Source organism: Anopheles nili, chromosome 3, assembly GCF_943737925.1.
Source record: "Anopheles nili chromosome 3, idAnoNiliSN_F5_01, whole genome shotgun sequence".
Lineage (NCBI taxonomy): Eukaryota > Metazoa > Arthropoda > Insecta > Diptera > Culicidae > Anopheles > Anopheles nili.
The window spans coordinates 70779945-70793115 of NC_071292.1; the positions used below are offsets into that span (position 1 = coordinate 70779945).

General features: G+C 46.5%; 1 protein-coding gene across 1 annotated transcript; it reads left to right on the plus strand.

Moving 5' to 3' along the window:
* The first annotated feature begins 616 nt into the window (after positions 1–616).
* LOC128722746 (RYamide neuropeptides) lies at positions 617–13161 on the plus strand. Its single transcript, XM_053816425.1, has 4 exons — positions 617–691; positions 10723–10892; positions 11774–12017; positions 12082–13161. Exons 2-4 carry the CDS (start codon positions 10754–10756, stop codon positions 12182–12184), a joined length of 486 nt encoding a protein of 161 aa, XP_053672400.1. The 5' UTR covers positions 617–691; positions 10723–10753; the 3' UTR covers positions 12185–13161.
* Positions 13162–13171: the final 10 nt, after the last annotated feature.

Consider the following 13171-nt stretch of genomic DNA (forward strand, 5'->3'; position numbering starts at 1 on the left):
AGCCTTTTTTTTGGTCGCCTTATGAAATCATCCCTGTTTTTTTCGCGATTAAACGTAACTTCCTGCCATTGTGCGGGGATTATTGTGTTTCGAAGAAAACGAGGGAAAACCCCCACGGGTGGAGGAAAATTAAAAAACACAAAAACAATAACTCCGCTGTACAACTCCATTTCGTGCACGCACGCGATACAGCCCCCGAGAGAGATAGAGAAAGAACGAATGCAAGAGCGAAAACGGACGACAGAACGGAAAGAGAGCCTTTGCTGGTTAGTCCACCTACAGCCCGATCATGCACCCTTTCAGCCGTGGAGTCTCGTGCCCCGACGGGATGGAGTCCGCCACGAGCGTTCGTCCTGCTGGTACTGCTGGTGTTCGTCATCGTTGGGGCGAAGTGCCACCGCGTGGCAGGCTCGAGCGTCGTATAAAAGCGTTTGCATTTCCGTGCGATGGCTCACAGTGTCGGCGAGGCCGGATCCGAGAGCACTAGCGCTTTTGGGTTGATTTGAAGGTGTACTAGCGTGTGAACCGCCTTATCGAAACCACTATCGAACAGGTGGCTATTTGCGGTGAGTCCTAAGCAAGCATTCAGTGAACCAACGAACGAACCTTCGAAGCAGGACATCCGTGGCATACTTTGATTGAATTTGGTTCTGTTAGGCGAGCACGAAGCAACAGTCGATCACTTGTGAAGGTAAGTTACGCTGCATTTGGAAGAACGATCTGATTCTTCCGGTCCAAATGGTGATCGTTAGTAGCTAATAAGCGCCTACTATCGGGGACAGTGTTTTTTACTTTAGTTGGAGCGTAATCGTCCTGAACCGTGCATTGTTAGCTCGCAATTAACGTCCGTTGCGTGTGTGAATTGGTTGTTGTGTTTTGCGAGAATCTGGAAAAGTGACGAGAGGGAAAAACCACGGTATTCAAAGGGGCTTTTCCCGGGAACCTCCAAAGGGAAGAGTGCTTGTTTGTAAACGTGTGGATATTTGCTAGCGACTAAACAAAAAATCCAAACCAAACCTAGTTAAAGTAGGCCATGGTGGAATGGAACCGTTAATTATAAAATAACATTGGGTTGCATAAATGAAGGTACAAAAAAATGCGTACATGTAAATCGAGCCCCTGATGCACGAAACGCCATCGGATGGAATTATGAAATGTTCTAAGGCAATTTTCCACCTTTATTCAATTGAGAACGCACAATCTGTGACAACGCAGGTCGCGGGAAGGACATAATTTCAAAACATACTGCACTGAAGCAGTAGGCCACGAGGCCTGCAACAGGCTGCTGTAGGAATACGTTTTTATTGATTGCACGTGCAGACATGCTTTGAAGTGCATCTATGCTGTTGCATTCGCCCGGACGCATCCATGTGTGCGAGATCCGTCACAGCACCACACCGCTACACCTGACTCGGTTGGATTTAATAGCATTAAACAATATTACTGCTCCCAAAGGGCTTTCCTGCTGGGGGATGTGGAAAATTCTTTTCTTTTTTCGAAAAGAAAAACACCCATGCCACAGCGCTTTAAAAGCTTTTCAACAATGCATCCACCGACGGGGCAGCGCTAATGCATGCACTTCCTAAGCCACATCACTGTCGCGGGCTTTGGGCCTTTTGATCTGACTATCCCCAAAAAAACAGCGTTCGATCCACTTTCACGGGGAGCAGGAGCGATCGAGGGATTCATTTTTTCCGTCCAACTTCCGGTAGACCGCGTGTAGAAAGTTTTTGGTTTCAAACCCCCGCATTAGCGCCTTATTACTGGCAGTCGGGAGAGTTGTAAAGTGGAGGTGAACCTGCTCGTTTTCCACACCCAGTGGGTACAGCGGCGATAACAGCCAATCATCTGTGAGAAGTATCACTGACTTGCCGCAGATAACCGGACGCGGCAGCCGTCGAGTTCCGTAGGTGCAACAGAGCTTTCTGAATTTTTTTACGATTTTACACCTGATTTTGACCTCACACCTAACCCGCGAGTGCGATGGGTTGTGCAGGAGTGTGTTGACGTGATGTCGTGTATGTTAAAAGCCCTCAGGAAATCGAATCTAGTGAGTGGTATTTTTTACAAGTTATGCATATATTTTATGTGAGACTTTTTGCCTGTGTAGAACATTTAACCATTAGTTTACGTGAGCTATTCAAAGTTTTTTGTATATTATATTTTTCCATCAGTGGGTGTTTTATTAGAAATTTCACATGCTTTACAAAAAAACATATTTAAAGCGCCATACAATGATTACAAGACTAACAAAAGGATTGGGGCTATCAGAATACAAATGGCTCGATTATGAAAAGCTTACAGAACAGTATGAAATTAACTGGTATATTTTGTTCAATAATTGCTCTGCAACGCTAAAATACAAAAGATATTGTCAGAAAGCGCAATGACAATATCTTTTGCGCAAAAACACATAGATTTCTTCTCTTTTTCCCTCGGAACCGAACAGTCATCATAAATCATAAATTACAACAACGTGAAGGAGTATTTGAGTGTATAAGATGATGTGTAGGAGTTGGTGAAGTGTAAAGTTGGTACCGCCTAAATCTAAATATTCTTTGCGCTTCAATTCAAGGATGCGTTTTATAAAAAGAAGCCTTCAATAACTAAGCAAAACTTAATAGATATACTTTTTACATTTTCCCTTGGCCAGTGCTATTGTTTTTAGATAAAACTTTAGAGTGCGAGTGTAAAGTCAACCCACTTACGGTGGGTTCCACGTACCAAGCGCTTCTCCACGCAGCCTTTCAAGCCAACACTCCCAAGCACCGAACGTGAACAGACTTCCATCTTTCCTGTTTACGAGTCTCATAAGATTTCCATCATAAATGGTGGTCCGCGATGAAATGGGACGAGCAAACGAATGTCACCACCAAGATACAACTGGTGCGGTTGCCGCTGGGCAGGTTTGCGTGTGGAATCCACACCTCTACGGGAAATCGAGAAAATTCCGTGAAGTGTAGAGCTAGATGGGGAAAATGTTTTTCGCCTCGCGCTCGTATTTGCGTTTATTAGAGAGGGGTGATTTATTTGCTGTAGTAACTAAACAGCCCATCTAAGCCTTCTCCCCTGTGGTGATGTGACAACGCAGATGAAGTTCTCCGTCTGTTAATTTGGGCAATCGGCCAACGGGAAAAGCCACCGCGAACGTCTCCGCGGTACGCGTGTATTTGCGGTGAGGAATTTTAATGTGCTTGTTTTTTCGAAATCATGAATTTTCTCAACTACTTGGTGCTGTTGTGAAGGCGGAACGCTGCTTTTCAACCGATCCGATTATCGAGAAAGAGAGTGCATGATGCAAGAATTTTGCAAAAACACTTGCTCACACGATGAAGAGTTTTAATCAGCTCTTCTCGTTACGTTAACATGGTGCAATAAAAATACCATTTTATGAAATGAATCTCTTCCACGGTTCCATTTGATGGCTTCCATATGGCATACCACCCTAGATTGTATTTATCGGGCCTCAAATGGCCAATGCCACATGGAACGATGGCTTATTATTACGATCCGAAAACCACCAGGCGCCTCCATCGTCCAACGCATGACGGTGAATATGCGCAAATTGAAATAGAATATCCATTTACGCGGGTAGGCGATCCACAATTTGCTTGCAAAATGTAGTCCTCCGCATGGGGAGGGCTTTTATCGGAAGGAAAAATAAACGCTTAATGGTCAAACGAGACCCTTAAGCATAAAATACATAAAAATTCAAATGACTCAAACGTCCGCTGATAATCTCCCACCTGTTGCACGGCCTTGCAAATGGAAGCCCGGTCGTGTGGTGCCTTAAGGAGGAAAAGTGGACTTCCCATTGTCGCTCTCGTAACGCTCATCGCGTGCCCCACTGGGGGTCGAACGCCGGCTAAATATTATTTACGAACCATCGAATGGGCCCGAACACGTGGACAGAAAATGCACCGTCAGCCTCGGTGCGTAGGATTCGCAAACGACTCCTCGGGGCACTTGGATATCAAAGAACGAAGGACGAAGAAGCTCCAATTTGGATGTACGGCAAAATCACACACCAGCACCTCGGGTCTGAGCGGGAAACTCGCGAGCACATCACCAAGGAAACCCTCGAGAAAAGCCCCCCAGCAAGCATGCTTGGATTGAAATTTGTTATTTGCTCTCTTAGCCTGCAAACGCCGAAGCAATTTTTGCACGGCTTACACACGTACAAACCTGCCATAGGTGACAATTTTCCAGCGCCGTAGCCATTGTATTTGTTTGCGTGCCACGGAATCCTCTGCCCGTCGGCTCGTGGGCTTCCAATTGGGCACCCCAAACTGCCACTAGAGGTGGAAACTGTTTCCGTTTCGTCGCCCTTTTGTGCCTCGCCATCCCGGGGAAGACTTTGTTTGTGCTCTCGAGGCCGCTCGCAAAGCAACGAACCCAAAGAAAATGGCCGTGGTAGGCAAAAAAGTGCACGAAGCTAGTTGGAACTCGATGTTGCCGCTGGCTGGTGTTTGATTTATCGAATCAAGAGGGCGTTGATTCGTGTTTGCCGGAAGCGATAGCGCCCCCTGGTGTAACAGGAAACGCTTCCTTTGGGTCACTCTGTGACCGTTTTGAGTGATTGATTTGCGTGTGGGAGATTCTCGAGGTTTGGCCCAAAGTCGTGCGGGAGGATATAATGTGATAAAATATTAATCACCATGACTGTGCGTGTTGCAGGGCATAGCTCGTCGAATACTGATTGAGTGTACCAACATACCGGTCAGTTGGGTTTGGATGAGTGTATTTATGGATATCATTTTCTGATTTCCGGCGTTTAAAAATAGGCTACAATGGAGACAAATTTCGTTAAGTTGTTTTCTCAAGATTTTACCCATGCAATTTAATGTTTATAAATAAACGTGAAATTGCTAAAAATGTGTCTTGTGGTTATTAAAAACTTACACATGACGATAAACAAGCTTAGCATATTACTTTTATGGTTAATTGCAATCTTGTGGATGTTTCTCTTTTAATGAACTTAATGCTATACCCGCTAAATATATTTAAAAGACTAGGACCATGTATGTAGTAGCTTTCAGGCATTTTTCAATAAAGGTAAAATAAGCTTAAATGCTAATAAATCGATCCTATGGTAATCAGATGTCTCTCATCAGATCGCTTCGTAGGAACTCATTTATTGGCTTCATTTTGCAAGGCTCCAGTGACAACCGAAAGACAAAATGAATCCCCAATTCGCCTGCCTCCGTTTCGGTAAATATTTAAACCGATTGACATTTATCCACTCGTCAAGTACAGGTAATTCGAGATAAAACCGCGCGTTTGTACGTCGTTTTATCCTCACACCCGAGCAAGGCATTTCCTTAACTGCTCCGGTTCGAATATCGGCATGGAATTGGTGATGTCGAAAGTCAATCTCTTGCGCGTCTTCAACGTGGATTTTTGCTTCGACAACGTCAACGGCCTACACCTTGGAGGGGTTTGAATGATGCGAATAGCGAGGCGGCCACGTGTGTGTGTGATTTTGTCTGCCTGTCGCATCCCTTCGAGTTTGAAGGATGTTTCAGCCCGGCCTGCTCGGATGAAAATAACGCACGATCGCCCCGTCGTCGTTGTGGGTGAGTGAAAAATTATTACATCCGCCCATTTGACGTATCCGTTCGGCGTAACGTCCAATGAACGGGCTCCCACACGAGACACAACAGGTTGCCGTTGAGGGATTTATGGTTTTGGTGGATGAATTTTCATTTGCATTGTTCATAAATCATGGCGTCCCTTGCTTTCCTATCCATCGGTGGCAAAGGCACCGAATATGCACCTCCGTGGGTCTTCCAGCGAAAGGGATCAATCTACTTACACGAACTAATTATTAGTTTAGCGATGCCCGTCCACACAACCTACGGTGGGGTTTTTTTCGTACTCTACTTTATGGAATTATGTCCAGCGAGTACCGGATGACATCGGAGGTGTCAGTGGCCAGGGGATGAGTGTAAAAACGGCCACAAATTATATTATCCACCGAGTAGCCATTAGCCACGCTGGAGGATGTGATGGCTCACGGTCACTGCTGTCACCTAAGAACGTGCTATCGCACGTGGACACGGTTAAAAGACGCAACTATTTATGGCGTGTACGGTATGTGAAAACCAGACAGGCAGACAAAAAGCGAGAGAAAAGGCCCCGCAAAGTGTTCTGGGTCGATATTCGTTTGCTAATACCTCAGCTTCCTGTCGGCGATGGAGTGAAGTGGCGCACCCAAACGTCCCAACGGACGGACGGCGTTTTTATGCTGTCCATTAATGGTTGGGGTGAATTCCTTTTTAAGGCTAATAAGTTGCTGCTTTTTTTTGTATGCGCGCTCGAGTGTCATTTTAATTAAACATCGCTTCCAAACCCACACCCAGTCCGAGGTGTGTTGGATAATTGAAAGTTTTGTTCGATCGTGCGAAGAGTTCGAGTCAACTCGTCGGAGTAAACGGAATGGAATGCTTAGCGAGGCACTTAGCAAGCTCTTGGCGGGATCCTAGTTGAGGTTAAGAGAAGCGTTACGTTCTGATTTGTAGCCTATCATCAAACCACGGTCGCTTAATTGAAGTGATGCAATCGAGGCTCAATTTGGTGTTGTTTTGAGCGGGAATATAATTAAATCGCCACATTGTAACTCCAACGCTTGGCGCGTGGTGAGTTTATTGGGAACCCGGAAGGATCCGAACGAAGGATCAGCTCGTTTCGATCAAATCGGGGTTGCTTTCCGAAGTGGAAAGGGTTGGAAATGTGAATCGTAGCGTCTCGAGCGACGACGCATTCTTGGACGACGCCGTCGGGAAACATAAACGGCGGAATTGCTGCCTTCGCCAGCGTCCGTGGGACCTGTTGCTTCCGTTCGAGTTAATTGGATGTTATGCATCGGGCGAAACGATTTCATTTATAGTGCATGGAGCTCGACCTGGCGCTGGTTACGAGCCGTGCAAGATGGCCAATGCACTGCTCATACACGTATATGTTGTATGTTGCCTTAAGCTCGCTAGAAATGAATGGTTAGTGCGCGAGAAAAAAGTTCATTTTCCACCATCCAATCCAATACCATCCAATCTTACTTAGTTTATTATGTTTATATATGTTTAATAGACTTCTTTAAAAGCATCAAAACTTATGTCCCAACGCAGAGGGAAATCGACATAATTTTTCGTGCGATAGATTGATTTGAATGCATTTTCCTGCTTTCTCTCTCTTTGCGATCCATCTGCTTCTAGGAGCGCGTATATTTTCCTAACCCATTTGCGACCCATTTGTGACGGTGAAGTATCAGCAGCAGCTTCTCAAGCGCCCCGACAGCACTTCCCGGATGCATTAGCGAAGCGCAATACGCGTCGCTAGCTGGGTCACAGACTTCAAGTAGACACGTGTGCGCCAGCCACCGGAACGCCGGCTACTTCGATCGCCCACATGTCCTGTGGTGGGTTAGTGTGTGAAAAAAAAACCAGAGTCCTTGATGATGGCTTTCCGTCAGCAAGCAAGCTTCACTATGAACCGTCAAGAAGTCACACCGTTTCGCGAAAGAGAACAGAAAACCAATTCCAAACAAAACCCGACGATTCGATCGCGCTCCATTCGGAACGCTGGCGTGCTGGTTTAAATTGGTTCTTCCCGGTGTTTTACTTCTCCGGCTTTTGCTCCTTGATCATTGTGGTTGTGCCGGAGGAGTATCCGTGGGATGGATGGATGGATAGGTTGTTTCACACAAAAACGAATGGCCAGCTCGCAACAACTGGCCACAAAGTGGGGCCTCATTAGCACATCGCGCGCCTGGTGACTTTTCCACCGCAAAGCAGTGGGTCGTTTTTACGAGGCTCCGTAGTTCCTTGCTCGAGGGGTTGGTTTTGTGGCGCTCTTGTTTCGGTTTAATCGGGCGTAGCTTTCCTACAACGGTGTGCTCGAAGCTGGAGACTGGAAACGCCCGATTGGGGTATCCCGAGAATGCCTTTTAAATGGTACATTAAAGGGGTTTTGAAGTTTGATTCGAGGAACTGTGTTGGGTGGGGGGCCGCTATTAGGAAGGAGGCCGTTTCTCACCGATTAAACGCGCACCGTGGGATTGATCAATTAGCATCGGAAGCACGATCAGTGTCGCATTCTTGGTGAACAGTGGTTCGGTTCGGTACACTTTCCAATCAGCCATCAGGTGGGCTCGGTCTACGTGTTACGATTACGAGTTCTCGTAGGTACCGGGAACCTGCACCGACTAATTGAAGCCAACCATGAGACGCAATGCGAATGTAGGGCAGGAGCTCGATTTTCGTTACTGCTTTTTTGTGTGTACAAATACATTTTTTGCTTGCTTAATGAATTCCTCGAGCGAGCTCAAAAACACCTCCAATCCTTTCCTCCTAAAAGGGAATGGGCTCCAATTGAGAGACGCACTTAATCTTACCGGTTATGGAACGACAGTAGGTCTCGTAAACCTCGGGTAATTTCGAGGTGATAAAACTTTAAACTAATCCATGTCGCCGCTACGGTTTACGGGTTTACAGATTGTAATTAGCTTAGCTCCATCCGGTGGCATTTGTTCGGTCAGTCGGAATAGAGGTCGGAGGTCGGAATTAATCGTCGGCAGGCCAGGACACTTTCGAGATGGTGGGAAGTAAACGTTTCACCATGTCCTGTCGGGTAGTCCGTTTTTTGGGCACCGATAAATATACACGAGCACGAGCTAATGCGTGTGGGGATAATCGTAAGCATGATTTTTTTCTGTAACAATAAAATATGTGCCAGTAAACGAGCGTGTTGCGGTTACCGGGTACAATTTGAGCCGTGCGGTTGGGCACATCAGTATTGGGCGTGAAGCGTGAGGGTTGTAAAATCCCACTATTTTACGTGCCTGCGGAGTTGTGAGCAAAATTACTCAAACGTTATATTTTTTCTGCTCTTCGTTGGTTAAGGCGTTGGGAAAGGGTATGCTGTTGATGAAGAATTATAATTAGGTAACATGATGCTTGAACTAACTCCGTTGCTTGATGGAATTGGTTTATTAACAAGTTTAATTAACATAAAAAACAAAGAATATTTTGTAGGCAAAACAGAGGCTATTAGAGTTGCTTTATTTAAAGTTGAATTTGATCCGGAGAACGCGAAACGTGGCCAAATCACCGGCATATGGGAATGATTAAGAGAAATTAAGTGAGTTGTTGTTAGCAGGGACAAAAACCCTACAACCCTTGCACTCAATTTGACCCTTATCGAGAAACGAAAAAAAAAATGGAATCCCAACCGACAACGGCGAGCTTAAAAGGGCGTACAAGCAGAATCGACCTCTAGCGATTCTGTGCCACGGAAGCCACCAGAATTGGAATCGTATCGTAAACGGTGCGTGATGGGAAATTGCTATTGCACTGTTACCATCACTCCGTGGGGTGTTTTTAGTTTCGGTTCCAGAACGACCGCGCTCTGCGAACAAACAATAACATTGTCGGTGGCATAATTAATTATTGCCGATCGTAAGGGCCGACGAAGAGGGCGTAATTGTTGCGTTCGTGTTGTGCTACATTCTAACGATCTGCGTAGAGTTTTGAAACCCCCGACGGTCCGTAGTGTCAGCTGGTTGCCTGCAGGTTGATTAGATCGGGCGGATCAAAGGAGACATTTGATAGCTCTTGGCTGAAGGTGGTTGACCGGGCAGGTGTATTTAGATTCGATTTTCAGTTAGTTAGTCTGGTGTTACTTTTTGCTACGAATATTGCTCGAAATTATAGACACTTCTTCATGCTTGGTAGTTTCTTTTGTTCATTATTCAAAAAGCTTAGATCTTTGAGCGACGTGAGCTTCAGATGGCATTGAAATCGTTGTATCATCATTAAATCTATTACAATCGTCTATTACCATAGTGTAGGCCGATCACGAAATGAACAACAATGTTGCAAAAATACCCAAGCTAAAATACCAGCGAACCAAGAGGGCACAACGGGAGGACATCATTCTAAAAATAATTCAGTCTATGTGTGAACTAAAACCAACACAACATTTGATTGAACTGGGCTTTGATAAATTGTAAAATTAGAAATAAAAAAGCGATTTTCCCAGGATATTTTAGGCTTGTTGCCAGACCATCACGGCGTTTTTTTATCTCTCCCAACAATTGAACGTTGTTTCGACTAAAACTTGGCTTGGAAAAGGGATGCACGAGGCGCCCGAGCTGGAATGATTATCAGTGCGGAGGCCTGCTAAATGAGTCGGATAAACGACACCACATTTCCGGCCTAGTGGACGATTGCGACACAACCGACTCGAATGGCGATTCGTGGGAGGCTAGACCGGGCTTGAACTCTTGCTAATTGTTAGGTTAAACTGGCTTCGGGATCGGTTCGTATCGTGTCGGGTCATTTGCCAGGCGGGCTTCCGGTAATTGGAACACTCCCTTCTGTAGGCATAGATGCCGTTTTCCCTCGAAACAACCTTCCCAAGCCGGGCGAAGTGCAGCTTCACCGAAAGTACACATTAGAGGAAAGCAGCACAAAAAGCGCAGTAAAGTTAGTTTTAGGGTAGATTCCACCAAACAGATGATAAGCTTTTTGCCAGTAACCCACTAATGTGACACAGGATGTGTTTTGGAAAACGAATGGTACATACATTCCGCGCGGGAGATCGAGAGGAAAATAGTGTGTTCAAATTAATTTCCCAATCAGCTCGCACCCATCAGTGAACACTCGGCAAACAACCGCGGCTACATGCATTCTGAAACCGCCATTTTTTATGTTGTCCTATTTGCAGTTGCGGCGAGTTCCGGGTACCGGATTACACCATGACCTGGCAAACGATGAAACCTTCCACTATCTGGAGCACCTTTGGACTGATCCTGTTCGGAGCATTCATCCTGGCGGCGGTGGCCGATGCGGATCCGATGGTAGACGGATCGAGCAGCTTGTACGGCGATAATAAACGTAAGAGAGCTGGTGGAACTAAACCCGTTCCCGGGGAACAAGAAACTGATAGGGATGGGATTATAATCGTGCATGTTCAAAAACAAAAAAAAACCCTTTACAATCGCTTTCTCTTGATTTATCAGCTGCAAATTGGATGGTGATTGAAACACTCCTATTTTTACTCCTATCCCGATGGTAAACATATTGGTAGTATATTGGTGCAACCATAAGCTCGTTCCATAAATCTTTTCCACCAGCGATATCACCTAAGATGATTGCAAAAAAATGGCTACGGCTTGAGCGACGCCGATGGTTTTGATTTATCTCGATATGCACAACGATAAACACGTTTATCGCTTCACTACCAAAGGAAGACCGCTTGTGTAATGGATATGGCCCGTTTGATAGCGCTGGGAGGTCTTTGTGGGTAGCGATCATGACTGATTTGTACGAAGGATATATTTTTTTGCTCATATATTCAAACCACTACCCCTGTTATCACGGCTTCATCGCAAATGCATTCCACTTTGAACAAGAGTTTTCCCTCTTTGTAATACAATCGTTTTACGATATTATCGGTACAAAAAAAAAACACAACTTTTCACTCAACTTCCTTGCGGAAGATGAGGATAACCGATCCGCGGTCAACGAAAAAAAACCCTTTAATATCGTTGTGTCCACAGCGGTGGATTGATGGACGTAGATTATTATATTTCCACCTGCATCAAAGGGTCGTCAACACCCGAGGGATGCAAACAGCGCTTCGTTCATGTTTGATTCCGCTGAAACATCCGCACGGGGAGCGTTTCTGAATGTGTTTATTCGTGCATTTACATTTTCCTTCATCCCCTTTTTTTTCTCTCCCGTCCAACGGACACACGGTACACTCGCACCTCCAGATGCTAGCGATAAGCGCCCGTTCTTCGTCGGCAGCCGGTACGGACGATCGCACGTGTACGGCGCCAAGGACCTTCGGCAGGTGAGCGTGGTCCCGCGGAACGATCGCTTCTTCCTTGGTTCGCGGTACGGCAAACGTTCCGACCTGACCAAGGAAATCGAATCCGACAGCAACAACGGCGTGGCCGAGCTAACCTATCTTGCCTGTCTGCACACGGGCGTTTCGAACCTCTACCGGTGCTATAGGTAAGTGTTACGCTGGTGCTCTTTGCGTCCAACGAATCCACTTTCACGGACTCTCGGGTTTCAGCCGCGACGCATCCTCGGCCAGTCTACGCCAGCAGGACGCGGACCAGTTTGATCAGGCACACCCGCAGCAGTTCAGCGACTCGGTCGACCTGGCGGAAAAGTAATCGAAACAACCGGGGTACGGATTGATTGACTGGCTGTAGCCTACTGTGCGACCGGGAGGAGTCGAGCGTCAGGCGTCATTCAACTAAATCCCTTCCAATGTTCCTCCACCCAGTCCTCACTCACTCTCTCACCCTCTTCCTCCACCCTCCACTTGATTCAAGCGACAACGGAATGCTGCAGCCAATTTGCCAATGTAAAAACCAAATAAACATGATAATCTAACCTCACAAGGCACCAACCAACCTAATGTACCCGTGCGATCAAATCGCACACCACCAAGAGCAGGAACACCCCGGGAAGGAACCGGGCCAGTAGAGGAACGAGAGGGAAAATGCGTGCCGGGAAGGGACGGAGATCCATGGGTTTCAGTTTGAGCTGCAGTAGCGAAGCGGGGACTGGACACTGCTGAAAGCCAAACGGGAAGGACATCGGGCGGGAACTAGGAGTAGTGTCGTAGCGCCACCGGCAACTGTACGGTGCGCTCTGGCCACTACCAAAGGCTGGGTAGTTCTGGCTCGATGCCCGTCGTCCTGTTCGGTCGGTTGGCGCGCGCGCGTGTTGCGATCATGTCTATTAAAAAGTATTACCTAATCGTACATAGCTACACGCTAGATAATGGATACATTTTAAGCCCGTACTTTAGAACGATGGACAACGGAAGAATCACTGCAGATACGTACTTAAATGCCTGACAGATGTTAGTTTATTCCCACCTCTTAGCTCCCCCATCTGCGTTGTCCGGACATCCGGACCCGGTGAGTCGTACCCGCCGATTTGCTGTCCGGCGTGCAATTGCACCGGGAAGCAAGGTTTCGGCCTGCGGATTGCACAGCACCCGGCGGATTCACGACTGGTCAGTACGACGCAGCACACATAGGATGAACCGGAAGCATTCAGAACCATGTTATCTCGACGGCACTGTTCTTGTAAGATAAATTATGCTGTATAAATAAATACTAGTGCTCTGAAAGGATGAAACCACAACG